Raw genomic sequence first — 14,316 nt, 5'->3', positions numbered from 1 at the left:
AACCAGAATGAAAAAGGTGACCATTCCAGTCACTGCAGGGTGGGCCAGATCAGACTGTGGGGAGGAGGTAGACAAATCTCAAAGACGCGCACACACAATTTGAAGGAATAGGAGCTGCTGGCCGGAAGGGAAGAGATGAGAGGATAGACTATGACCAGGACTAACCCTTCAGGCTCACTGAAACCTGGAATGATCAAAATACCTAGTGATCTGAGAAGATGTTCTTTTCTACACAGAAACCGCCAAGAGAGTTTACTAAAAAACCAAGACTAAGACAAAGTTGCTTGATACAACTTTAATATACAAAACTCACAAGCCCTCCTTTCAAGAAGTAAACAGGACTTATTTGGGAAAAAAAAAAAAGAAAGAAAGAAAGAAAAGAAAAAAAAAAAGATGTCTTACAGAATGTGGAAGAATACTTTCCCAACAGACACGTGTCATTTGCCTCCTGAGAAAAACTCACCACGGCAAAGGTGTTGGTTTGGTTTCAACTAACTTATTTGTTTTTATAATACTAAACAACATCTTTAAACTTTGAAAGAAAACTTGACCAAACAGTCCTAAACATGTGAACGACTGAAAAATCACCAAGAACATCTTAAAAAAGAAGAGCACAAAGGAAGGCCCGTCCTTCATTTAGATCTGTTCCTGTCTAAAGGAAGCCATGAAAGAAAGTGACAGAAAGGGTTATACTTGTGTGCGGCTGGCACAGAAACAGATCTGAAACAGAATAAGCACCCGGGCAAGTTGCCCTTGTTTACAGAAGAGGCCGTGAAGTGTGAAGACCACAGCAAAGGATACTGGGATAATTGATAATTCCTTGGAAACAAAATACAGACAGCTTTTCATTTACCACTTTATACTAAAATGAATTCCCAAAGGATTAGATATTTAACTCATTTAAATAAGGCCATAAACATCTAGAAGAAAATACAAGTTAACAAACTGTTAGATGGAGAAACACTGTAGAGCAAGAGTTGACAGGGTTTTTTCTCTGAAGGGCAAGAGAGTAAATATTTTCATCTTGGCAGTCCATATGGTTCCTGTAACACAAACTCAACTGTGTCATTACAGTGTGAAAGCAGCCACAAGCAATATGTAAATGAGTGGGTGTGGCTGTGCTCCAATAAAACTTTATTTACAAAAACAGATGGTTGGAAGATCTGGCCTTTAAGTCAAAGCTTTCTGATCCCTGCTTTAAACGGCCAAAAGCAAAGAACAAACTAATAGGGAGGGAAAGTAAGTATCAATAGATCTGATAGCAAAACTGAACTGCAAGTGGCCACCAGCACTCATACCTGTAATCCTAGCTAAAAAATAGATCCTAGCAAATGGATCCAAAATATACATTTTAGAGAAATGATTTTGGACAAAGAGAAATGAATGACCAATACGTTTATAAATAGCTATTCAACTTCAAACACCTCAATTAATGCAAATTAAGGAAATAAGACTATTCTCTAATATCGTATGCTGTCCAGTGTGGAAGTGATGGGCAGAGGTCAGGCAGGCCTGCCACACACCATCAATGCAGCCTTTCTGATGATCAGCTGAGTGGCTTATATTGAAATCTGATAAGTGTTTACATTCTCACATCCAAAAAACCCTAGGAATCTCTCCTAAACGATGGATCAAAGCTGCAACCAAACTGTTACAGAGCAAGACTCACCACAGCACAACTCACACTAGCAAAAGACAATGGGAAGAACCTCAAAATACAACAAGGGGGTGGTTGCACAAATGTGCATTCAGTCAGGGTTATATGGGGTCATCATTAAAAATCTCTTTTCCAAAGACTCCATAAAAACAAGACAACTGACCTTTCAACAGCATTTGCCTCAGCCAACAGCCCTTCCTTCTACAAGCACCTCCACCCCTGGGCTTCTGAGATGCTACCAAGGATCCTCACATTCTTTCTGCCTCTCTGGAAGATGGATGTTGATCTGCTTCTCTCCCTGCTTCTGGGCTTAACGTGGACCTACTGAGGTGCCCCGGTGCTTCCTCTTGGCGCCCCTCTGTGCTCTATCTGTCCTTGCTTCCCAGCTGGTTTCACACAGTCCTGACACTGGGAGACTTGTGTTTGATGGCTGATGACTCCAAAGTGCAATACCCACCCTTGTGTGTCCCGGGCTCCAGGTCCCCCAGCTCACCAGCTTCCTCCAGATCTCCACTTGGAAGGCAGTAGGGGACATTAATTTGTTCCAGCCTACAGAACCCCCGATTTTCTCCAAATCTTGACCTCCCTTTACCCTAATCTTCCCAGTCTCAGAACATAAGCATCATCCATGTAGGTGCCAAAGCCAAGACCCCGGATATCCTCATGGAGCCTCTGCTTTGTCACCTGACACAGGATCTGTGGGCTCTTCCTCCTGTGGCTGCAGCTCCTACTGCAGCTTCTTACCTGGAGACGGTGACAGCTTCCTGGGAGGCCTCACTGTCCCCACTCAAGCCCCGTGAGAAAAAACTCATACAGACTAGCCACCACCCAGCAGCCAGGACAATCGTCATCTAATTTAAAATCTGTATCTCATCAGAGAATTCCCTTCCCAAACCCACCGGTGGCTTTCATCCTCATCAAATGATACCAGTCACCCAGGTCAGTATGCTTTTGCCCAGCCCATCTCTTTACTGCCCACCCCTCTCATCCAGTCTCTGTCCTCACCCCGCTCATTCCCACCACAGGCCCTTCCCACATTCCTGCAGACCCCTCCAGTCAGGCTCAGCCCAAGTCACCTCCTCAGAGAGGCAGTCCCCAACACCATGGCTCCCAACTCCCACCTTATTTATGCCATGACTTTGCATAGGTTCTGAAAAGCATATAGCAGATGTCTAGTGTTGGAGTGACAAGTGAGAATTAGAGTGAGAGCAGTTTGGTAAGTACACACACACAGATCCAAAGAGCTGAACACAACTGGATGGTTGGACCTCCAGATCCAGCGTCTCTGCCTGGGGAGGCTGGCCCATTTGGACCACATCCAACACTTGCTCTTTCACATTGTGCTGTCCATTGGGTTTGGTAATAGCAGTACTGGCAAGAGGCTGGAGGTGCAGAAGTCCTGCACCTGCCATAGGGTGCAGCCTGCTTACCTTCCCTGGGCCACTTCAGGTCCCCAGGATAACAGCAGCTCCCCACTTTTGCTAGCCCAGGGCACTGCACCCTTCCTTCTTGGTTCCCATAAACCAGTGGTTTTCACTGTGGTTCCCAAGACACTTTCAGGGGGCCAAAACTATTGTCATAATATTAAAAGTTATTTGTATTTTTCAGTGTTGACATTCTCATGGATGGTGCCAAAACTGGCTGGTGAAACCACTGTCACTTTAAAGGCATCGCCCAGTGGCTTACAGCTGCACTAGTGTTCTTCTCTGTTTATGTGCAGTTAAAAAAAAAATCAATACCAGTTTCCCTTAAAAGCAAGCTTGATGAGGCAATAAAATGTATAATTTCATTAGCTCTTGACCCATGAGTACATTTCCTTTTAATATTATGTGTGACAAAATGAGAGACACAGGAAACATGACCACTGTCTCAATCTGTGGCCACTGTTTGAGCTCTGTGTGAAGCTGGTCTCTTCTCCCATAGACACCATTCCTACCTAAAGACATTTTCTCTGAGTGAACAAGGGATTCCTCTCAAAACTGACGGCATTTGTTGCCAAAGATACAATATGAAATTTTAAGCAAAAATTTGAATTTGAATTTTGTTTATTTTTATTGCTGGGGATCAAACCCAGGGTCTTACTCGTGCTAACCATGTGCTCTAACATTAAGCTGCTTCCCCAATCAAAATTTTGAATTTCAGAAGACTTACATAGCAACCATTAGCTTATAATTTCCCAATGGCTAAAGAATTTTCTGAAGAGCTTGGTGTTGAAATTATAATTTTTACATTATATAATGAAACGTGTTAATATTTGGAACTCAGTGAATAATTATTTTCCAACAGACCAATACCCGACGTTAAATAAGTACTGATAGGTCAAAAGCCATTCAAGATGGGTCAACAAATTTTAATGTAACAGACAAAGAAAAGAAAAAATCAAAATGGTAGCCTGGTGCTGGTGGCTTGCATCTGTTATCCTAGCATCTTGGGAGACAGATCAGGAGGATAATGGTTTGAGGCCAATTGAGGCAAATAGTCTGAGACACCCTATCTCGAAAACGCCCAACACACACACACAAAAAGGACTGGCAGAAATGCTCAAGTAGAAGAGTGCCTGCGTAGCAAGCATGAGGTCCTGAGTCCTGAGTTCAAACCCCAGTACCATCAAAAAAAAAAAAGAATCAAAGTGGTTTCAGACCCTAAGTTGTAACCAATTAAGAAACTACCACCTGTTGAGTTTCAATGTAGTATTAAGAAGGAATACCCACAATTTTCTGAAAAAGCAATTAAAATATTCACCCCCATTCCAACTACACATCTGTGCGAGGTACGGTTTTCTTAATTTACTTCATCTAAAATATCATATCATAACGGACTAAATGCAGGAACACTTAAGAGAACCCAGCTGTCTTCTATGAAGCCAGACCTTAAAAAGATTCACAAAGTATTCTTTTCACTATCTCTTTGGTTTTGAAAAATATCATTTTTTTCATAAAAAATGTCTTTTCATAAAAAAAAAAGTCTTTTCATAAAAAAAAAAAGTCTTTTCATAAAAAGACTTATGTTACATGCCTTAGCTTTAAAACACGTTGGCAAATTCTTCTTCCTTCAAGAGATGGGGTTTAACTCTACCTCCCAAGGAGTGTGACCTGGACCAAGTGAGTCACTCTTATTGAACAGAATACAGTGGAAGTGCCAGTATGAGATTTGCCAGGACATAAGGGGACTGTGACTTCTGCTACCTCTTGGATCACTCATTCTATAGCCACCTGCCATGCTGAGAGGACACTCAAGCAGCCCTACAGAGAGGCTCACAAGGCAAGAAACAGACCTCCTGGCAAGATCCCTGTAAAGGCGCCATTTTTGGAAGTGGCTCCTCCAGCCCCAGGTGAATGGAGGTGCCCATCCTTAGGACAACCTCCCAGGGACCACTCCCCAGCCCCGGTAATTGTGTGGCGTAAATGGTTATTGTTTTAAGCTGCTGAAGGCTGAGCTGCTGTTGGACAACAAATCATTAGAATAACAGATAATGAGCTTTTTGTTCTGGTTCAGTGACTGAATAAATGTTTATTTCCTCAGCTTTATTTATTCATTTATTTATTTATTTTGGAGACCGATTCTCAATATAGCTCAAGCTAGCCTCCCAGACTGACCTCAAACTTGTGATCCTCCTGCCTCAGCCTTCTGAATGCTGGGATTGAGAAGGTCTTCTACACCATGCCCAGCTGGGTTTTAACTTCTAAAACAGTAAACAGTTGATAAGAGATAGACCCCAGCTACACAAAATCTCTTAGGAGTTCTCCATTTTTAAGAAAAGAAAGGAGCTCTGGGACCAAAAAGGTTGAGGACCACCCCAAACCCTTTGTAAACTAAACTTTTCTCAAATTACCAAATTACCCCATCAAAGAGCAGCGGTTGTTTCCTTTTCCTTCTTCTTTTTTCTTTTTTTATGACAGGGTCTCTAAGTTGCCCAGTCTGGCCTCGAGCTCTTTTGTCGGTTTTATACACTGGGTTTCTGTACCCAATAGATAAAAGTTCCCACCTTTAGAAAGAAAAAGCTTGAAAACCTTTCACCAGGAGAATAACACTTATGAGTTACCTTAAAGTATGGAAAACTATCAACACTTTTTTTTTAAATGTGAACAAAGTTTCCATAAAGAAAATCCTACACAGTGTGAGGAACCCTAATAACAGACATTAGTGATTTTGAAAATGGCGGGGCCACCGTGGCCTGAGAAGTAACGACTGGGAAGAGGCTTACCTGGGGACCACAAAACAAGAGCAGGAGGCCAGCAGACACACCAGGGTCTACACAGCCAAATGAGCACAGGCAAGAACCACAGGTGAGAGGCTCTGTTTTCTATGGGCAACCGAAAGCCAGGACCACCTGCGGTAAAGCAAGGTCTGGCTCGACTCCTGGGTCTGACACTTAAACCCCGTGGCCTCAGCAAGTGACTTAGCCCCTCCAAGTTTCCAGTCTCTCCTCTGTGAAAAGGGATTTGAGTATAGAACATGGTTCAGCCAACTTAGAAAACCATTCAGCTGTTTCTTAAAAAGTTAAACATGAAGGTACACTATGACCCAGCAACTCCATTTCTAGGTAACTGCTGAAAAGAAATGACAACAAATGTCCACATAACAACTTGCACACATGTCCTTAGCAGTATCATAACCCAAAATGGCAACTATCCAATCTAGTGAATGGAACAACCAAGTATGGTTTATCTATACAATGAAGTACGATGAGGCAATGAAAAAGGAGGCACTCATGCATAACACAACTCTGATGAAGCTTCAAAATGTTACTCTAAAAGAAAGAAGCCAGTCGCCAAAGCGCATATATGCCATGTGAATGGGATGTCCACAGAAGGCAAATATACAGGGGCAGACCAACAGTTAGTGGTTGCCCGAGGCCAGGTGTGAGACCTGGGAATGGGCAAGAGGCTTTTTTTTTTTCTCTGATGGAACTTGGGTTTGAACTTGGGGCTTCACACTTGCAAAGCAGGCACTCTACTGCTTAAGCCGAAGCTCAGGCCATTTTGCTCTGGTTATTTGGGAGATGGGGTCTCTCTAACTATCCCCTCCATCCCCCGGGGCTGGTCTCAAACCACCATCCTCCTGACCTCAGCCTCCCAAGTAGTTATGATTACAGGCTGAGCCCCTGGTACCTGGCAGCAAGAGGCTTCTTATGGAGGCAACGAAAATGTTTTAAAACTGGGCTCTGGTGACAGAGACAAAACTCTGCATGCTTGCTGAAAACCACACTTAGAATGCGCAAACCTTTGGGTATGTAAATTAAACCCCAGGTTACTTTTTTAAAACTAGGATTTGACTCCATTTAACTCTAGAGAGTTGCTGTGAGGATTAATGGAGGTAACACATGACATGATAACAATCAGAATATATAACGAAGATTACATAAATGTAGAATAAGAGATAATACCGAAAAATGTACACTACTTATCTACTTCTCACCACACCCCCTGAACATTCACCAGCTCAGCTCAGCCCTCAACGACTTCATGAGGCAGCTGTGTTATTAGCATGATCATTAACAAGTGGAGAAACTGAGGCACCGGGAAGGCAAGTCACCTTCCCCGTGTATTGTGAGAATGCAGTCCTAGCCTGGAACCCCACCCGGCCCCCCAGTAAATGTCAGCCTTGAAGTGGGTTTCTTTCTGCTCTAACCTGTGATGGGGCTCGGTGCAGGAAAAGCTCACAGATGGCCCCCTCGTGCCAGAGCCAGACCTGCAGGGGACAGCACATGCAAAGGTGAGGCGGGGAGAGATCTCAGGGTACCAGGAGCTGGAGCTGGCTGGCTGCAAATGGAAGGATGGTCCCAAGCAGGCTGGTCTGAGGCCAAGGCGATGCAGCCAGGGAAGGAAATTCGGTGAGTTCCTCAGCACTGCCTTTCTCACACATTCCCCAGGCAGGTGGGAAAGGTTGACTCACAGGATGCTGTGAGCTCAGGGAGCGGGGAGCTGCCACCCCGTGCTCCCACGGCACTGCCAGCTAACGCCCCAGCAGCCTCCCCAGCACTAGCTCCACCAGCGAGCAGAGGCCGTACCCAGCCAGCTGGGAGCAACGGGCTGTCAGGCTGCCAGGAAGCTGAGTGGAGCCCAGAAAGACCCAGGGCTGACTGACAACAGCCTCCAGTGTCCTATCCCCCAACACAGCCACCTGGGGACACCACGGGCACCTCTCATCCCACCCTCACAGAATGCCACAGAACAAGACACTGTGCCCTCCACCTTTACCTGACTGTCCCCAGAGCCAGGGGCCCAGTCCATGGGGTCAAGCACTATCCTCACCCAACTTTAGTTCAGCTGTTCCATGTTCCCCACATCTGTCCTAGACAAAGATTTGCATGTGTGCACAAAATGTTCACTGTTGGCAAAAGCAAAAGTGCCAGAAAAACCTCCCTGGTCATCAATAAGGAACTATTCAAAAATTCTGGTGAAACTACACTATAGACTACTACACGGCCATTAAAAATGAACATTGCAGATATACTGCACTATAGATGTTCTGGCAAAAAAACAAGTATCTCTAAGACATATTATTTGGTGAAAAAAGGAAAACTGCAGACTAGTATGTCGTGGGTTCCAGTTTGTCGTCATTTATGTAAAAGCATAAGAAAAAAATCCCAACCTAGCTCCATATTTCTGCAAGTCCACAAATACATAAAGTAAATGAGGAAAATTCCTGGAAGGAAAAACATCAAACTAGCAAGCAGTGTGGTCAGAGAAGGAAGAAAGAGAAAGGAAGGGAGGAAACTCTTACTTTATACACATCTTTCTTTCTTTTAACAATACTAGGGTTTGAACTCAGGGCTCACACTTTTGAGGCAGGAGCTCTACCACATGAGCCACACCCCAGTCCTCTTTTGCTTTACTTATTTTTCAGCTAGGATTTGAATTTTTTCCCCAGGCCAGCTGGGAGCATGATCCTTCTTCTGTGCCTCCCACATAGCTGGGATTACAGCAGTGAACCACCACACCCAGACCTACTGTTTGATTTCTTTTGTAAGAATGTGTTTATTTGTATTTGAGTTCTTAAAAATATTGAAGTCTTTTTAGGGCTGGTGGGGTGGCTCAAGCAGTAAGAACACCTGCCTAGCAAGTATGAGACCCTGAGTTCAAACCCCAGTGCCACCAAAGAAAAAAAAAAGTTAAAAATATTGAAGTCTTTCTAAAAAATACCAACGTTCTGATACAGGGCCCAGGGTAACTTCACAGAGTTGTCACTTCCAGGCTCTGTCCTAATCCTGTCACACCCTCTTGCAGGCTGGCCAAGACTCGAATTTGCACATTTGAAAAACTGGACCCAGAGAGGTGAAACAAGCTACTGAAGGTCGCAGGCAGGGCTGGGAGGCACTGGTCCTTGAACTCCAAGCCCAGGGCTTTTGTCGAGTGGGCAGAGCAGAGCTGTGAACCACCACCCCCACCAAAAAATTAGACCTTATGATGAGTCGCCCCCTGAGTGGGATGGAGCTGCCACGTCACTCTGCAAACTGCACGCGGGAAGGAGCCTCAGGGCCATGCCCCAAGCCTGCGACGTCACCCTCTCAGGGGCTGATCCATCACATCTTGCCTGAGCTGTCTCCAGCTGAGTGGGTCTGGGAATGAGTTTTGCTCATTTCCTAAGCCCTCTGCTACCAGGAGGAAAATGGAATGGTGCTTTCAGAGGGTCCTAGAACCCGAAGGACAAGGCAAATACGGGTTGAGTATCGTGGGATCAGAAGTTTGGATTTGGGATTTTTTTTTTTTTTTCAGAAATACGCCCGTATGTGTGATGAGCTATCTCAGGGATGGGACTGAAGTCTAAACCAAAGTTCATTTACCTCTCATACACACTTGCTACGAACAGCCTGAAGATAATTTTTTGTTTGTTTGAAACAAGGTCTGCATATGTAGCCCAGGCTGCCCTTGAACTCACGATCCTCCTGCTTCGGACTCCAACTACTGGGATTACTGGCGTGTGCCACCATGCCCCACTGAAGGTAATCCTACACAGCATTTTTAGCGCACCTACATCGTGACTGCAACCCATCATGTGAGGTCAGGTGTGGAATTTTCCACTTGTGACATCAGATGGGCTCTCGGAAAGTTTCAAATTTTGGAACATTTCAGATTTCCAGGGTTGAGATGTTCAACCTGTAAAACCCAATGTCCTCTTAGGTTGTAATTCCTTCCACTGACTGTGTTAGCACCAACTGCCTGCTGAGTGCACGCAGGAAAGCTGGCTCTGCCTCTCCAGGGACAGCAGGAAGCCACAGCATCCAGGCATGGACCAGAGGGGTAAGAGCACAAACTTCGGTGACAGTGAGCATGCATGACCTCTTAACATGTGCTCAGAGAAGATGGCTGGGTCAAACCACGGGCCCGCCATTCATCCTTACAGCAGGGGCCCAGCCTGGGCTCTGATCCTGCTCTGCTGCCCCAGTCAGGGCTCTGGACCTCTCTGGGTCACAGGGTCCCTGTGTGGTGTGGTATGTAGGGTGAGTATTACTATACCGGGTCTGGATCACAGGACACACAGTGATGTCATGAAATAGCAGATACCACGTCGAGTGCCCATACAACCTGCAAACATCCTATGAACATAAATGCTTATGTGAATTTGTTTACTCACTTTACCCAGTGAAAAGGCCCCAGGCAACACCGTGTGATTTCTCTATGTTTCTGGATATCTTATCATAATATACACTATAACTTTAATGTGATAACGGATAGCAAAATACAATAAAACATGTTAACAAGCTCTTAGCGCGGACCATGTCCACAAGAACCTCACAGGTATTACCTACTTTAACATGCACAGCAAGTCCTTCAGGTGGATTCTGTTATCTCCATTTTACAGAGCTGGACACTAAGGACAGGCAGTGAAGGGACTTGTCTATGGCTAGGGCACACAGGGACCTGCCAAAGCCAGTTTAAGGCAGGGAGTCTAACTTGAGGATCTTAGTCTTTAACCACCCCCAACACCACGTATATTGCAGTGAAGGCTAAAGAAACCAGAACAGGGCTAGGGAAGCAGCTCATGGAGAGCACTTGCCTAGCATGGGTAAGGCCCTGGTTCCGTCCCCAACCCAGAAAGTAGAGGTGGGCAGGGCCCAGGACAGACTATCACACAGAGGACAGGAGAAGGAGTCTGCCCTGAGGAAGGGCTTAAGAAATGCAAAATTCAGCTGGGCTCAGGCCTATAATCCTACTTGAGAGGCAGAATGCAGAGGATCTCAGTTAGAGGCCAAGCAGGCAAAAAAGTTCCAGAGACTCTATCTCAATCAATGGATGGGCACAGTCGCACATGTCTGTCATCCTAGCTACATGGGGAAGCACAAGTAGGAGGATGGTTGTTCAGGCTGCCCGGCATAAACTTGAAACCCTATTCCAAAAATTACTAAAGCAAAAAGGGTTGGTGGTGTGGCTCAAGTGATAGAGCACCTGCCTATCAACTGTGCAAGACCCTAAATTCAGTAAAAAAGAAGAGGAAGAAGAGAAGGAGGGGGTAGGGAGATGGAGGAAGAAGAAGAAGAAATGCAAGATCCACTGGGCACAGTGGCTCACATCTGTAATCCCAACTCAGGAAACAGAGATAGGAAGGACTACAATTTAAGACCGACTTGGGGGAAGAGGTAAGTTAACAAGCCAGATGTGATGACATACTCCTGTAACCCAGCTACGCAGGCTGGCCCCAGGGAAAAAGTAAGACCCTAGCTGAAAAACAACTAGAGCAAAAAAGCTGCAGGTATGGCTCAAGTGGTAGAGCCAAGTGCAAGGTCCCGAGTTCAAACCTCAGTACCAAAAAAAAAAAATCCTCTGAGTATGCATTTCGGGGAGGGGAAATGGGATGCAACTGTTCACTGCTGTGTAGAACATCGATGCGCAGGAAGTAGGTTATCAGTAAATATTTGTGAGAGGGAAGGGAAGCTATTATACTCATTAGCCAGAGGCTGGACTGCTTCTTTCCAACAACCACCACCACCACGGGGTGGAAGACAAAGGCAGAGCGGTTCCCAGGGACGTCCTCGTCCTGCCTGGGTGCGGCTGCCCGCCCTTGACCTTGGGGAGGCGCCGCAGACGTCCTGGCCGCGGCGATGCTGCGCAGAGCCGGGCACCCGGGTGGAGGGCCTACCTTCCTCGGCGTCATTCCGCAGCGAGGCCTCCAGCAGCGCCACGCTGGCCTCGAAGGACACCTTCTTGCGACGGCCACCCGCGCTGCGCTTCCGCTCGTGCTTGCGCTTGCGGTGCTGCAGGTCCTGTTCGTACTGCGCCCACTTCTTCAGCTGCTGCGCCCGGCGCTTCTGCGCGGCGCGCAGCCGCTCGAGCGTGGGCACCTTCTCCAGCAGCTGCAGCTCGGTCAGCAGGTCCACGTGGCTGGCCATGGCCCCGCGCCTCCCACGCCCTCAACGGCTAGCACGGTGCGCCCGGGGCGGGCGAGCGCGGGGGCTCCCAAGCGGTCGGGGCCTCATGGTGGGACCTGTGGCAGGGAGAGAGACACAGAGGCACTGGTCAGCTCGAAAAGTCACCTCCGATTGTCACCCTGCTGCCCCTGTGTATAGCCCTTTTGAGGTCTCCTTTCCATTGCTCCTGAGCCAAAAGTGCCTATCTTTAAGGGACCTGGAAGAACCAGAGAGGTCTGGCTGTGCTATGCAATGTGGCCGCTTAAATTTAGATGAGAGTAAAATTATGCAGTTCCTCAGTCACGGCGGCCACACCGGATAGCATTGATAGAGAACATTTCTGTTGTTCCAGAAAGTTCCGGTGATATTGTAGGTCGTCTGCTTCTCTAGCCACCGGCTTTCTTATATAAAGGCACCTTGCTCTAAGGACTTAGGTGTGTGGGCACTGGAACCAGAGGGGGCCCCAAATCTCAGAACAGCGTGGGGTGAGGCCCTGCAAAACCCAGAAAATCAGGAGACCATGTGCTCATCCAAACAGAAGCCAAGTCCCTGGAAACAACAATATCCAACACTTCTGCATAAGCCTGTTTTCTTCTGCTCATGATGGGATGCAGGTTGTTATGGAGACAGGACAGACAGGACAGGAAAGAAAGCAGAAGACAAATCCTGCAGTGGTTCTCAAAGTAAGGCCTGGGATCCCAGGGGGAATTCCCTGAGACCCTTTCAAGACAACCACAAGGTCAAAAAACTATTTGCATCAGTAAACTAAGATGGTCTGACCTTTTCCACTCCCATCTGACAAGCATAGCGCTCCCAAAACCACGTGATAGGTGACACTGTGCTGGTAGAGCGCCTGCCTAGCAAGCATGAGGCCCTGAGTTCAAACCCCAGTGCTGCCACAAATAATAATAATAACAGGTGATATTGCAAGAGATTAAACGTATAAATTAATCTGAGAATCCACCTATGAAGCCTAATATGAAGAGATTCATACTGGCTGGCGCCTGTGATCCTAGCTACTCAGGAGGCAGAGATCAGGAGGATTGCAGTTCAAGGCCAGCCCAGGCAAAAATCAAAACCCTATCTCAAAAATACCCAACCCAAAAGAGAGCTGGCTGGTAAGAGTGGCTCAAGCAGTAGAGTGCCTGCCCAGCAAGCATGAGGCCCTGAGTTCAAACCCCAGTACTGCCAAAAGAGAGAGAAACTTGCAGTATTTTATAACAATGCCTCTTCCTTACTATGTTTTGTTTTGTTGTTTTGGAAAATAGTTATGCTGTCCACCAAAATGTTATATTTTCTTGTAACACATGGTAGGCTTATTGTTTTAAGTCTGCTTAATTTCTCAGTATTCATTTATAGTATGATAAATATTAATAAAAATCCACACAAAAGCTCTTTAGGATTCTCAAGGGATAAAGTGGTCTTAAGTAAAATTTTTAGCAACTGTTGAACTAGAAAATCTTCTGAAGTTTCCCTCCTTAGACAACCTTTAAGAGGAAAATAAGCACACCCGTTGCTGTCCTCTTGTTCTCGTGTCTACAGCAACACGAGGTCAGCAAATGTCAGAGTCTGAAACCGAGGGTTAGCACAGACCCTCGGTTCTCAGATGCAAAGGGGGCCTTGGGACAATCACTTGACCCTCTCTAAAGCCTGATTTCCACCTGCAAAATGTTCTGTCACTTCCCAGAATTTACAGGGTATTCAGGAATAACAAGAGCCGGCAAAAAAAAAAAAAAAAAAAGTTATACACCTGATAACAAAGAAAAAGGAGCTTGGAGGAAGAAGGGCAAAGGAGATGGAGACACAGCTTATCTGGGACCCATTGGACCAGGCTGGCTCAGATTGAAGGGCACAGGGAAAGATGGGCACAGGTTTACATCTGGGCAATGCGGAAATGTCTGCTATCTCAGAGGGTCAGGATAGCCTTGACCTTCAGGAAGCCATTGTTAATCTCCTGCTTCCTCTGCTTCCCCCAACCCTCTGTCCAGACTAAAGACCAGAATTCAGCTTCAGCCTGGACCCTCAGGAGCTCAGGGTGGGTCTGATTGTTCCTCTGGAGGCTAAAAGATGAGTAAGAATTGGCTTGTCAATGCTCACATGGCGAAGGTCCCAGGGGTCTGACCTCAAATATAAATAAACCAATAACAGGAAGCAAGCTAACAAGCTTACTTGCCTTTTGTTTGGCTTTGTTTTCATTGCCTTGCAATCCTTTCTAATTAACTTTTTAGCTTGAGATCATCATAGATTCACACACAGTTATAACAGTAATACAGAGAGATCCCAGTGTACTTTTTCTCAGCTTACCCCAACG

At 46.1% G+C, this 14,316-nt stretch overlaps 1 protein-coding gene across 2 annotated transcripts in view; it reads right to left on the bottom strand.

Annotated features, from left to right (window-relative positions):
- Ppp1r16b (protein phosphatase 1 regulatory subunit 16B) overlaps positions 1–14,316 on the bottom strand; it is a 94,365-nt gene that overhangs the window by 54,577 nt on the left and 25,472 nt on the right. For both annotated transcript variants that reach the window (XM_074074755.1, XM_074074754.1), the window contains exon 2: positions 11,738–12,082. In XM_074074755.1, coding sequence (XP_073930856.1) covers positions 11,738–11,987 — 250 coding nt within the window. In that variant the 5' untranslated portion in view covers positions 11,988–12,082. The remainder of the gene's footprint in view (positions 1–11,737; positions 12,083–14,316) is intronic.

The sequence above is a fragment of the Castor canadensis genome, chromosome 5 (assembly GCF_047511655.1).
Source record: "Castor canadensis chromosome 5, mCasCan1.hap1v2, whole genome shotgun sequence".
In the NCBI taxonomy this organism is placed as follows: domain Eukaryota; kingdom Metazoa; phylum Chordata; class Mammalia; order Rodentia; family Castoridae; genus Castor; species Castor canadensis.
This window is presented reverse-complemented; position numbering and strand designations above follow the sequence as displayed.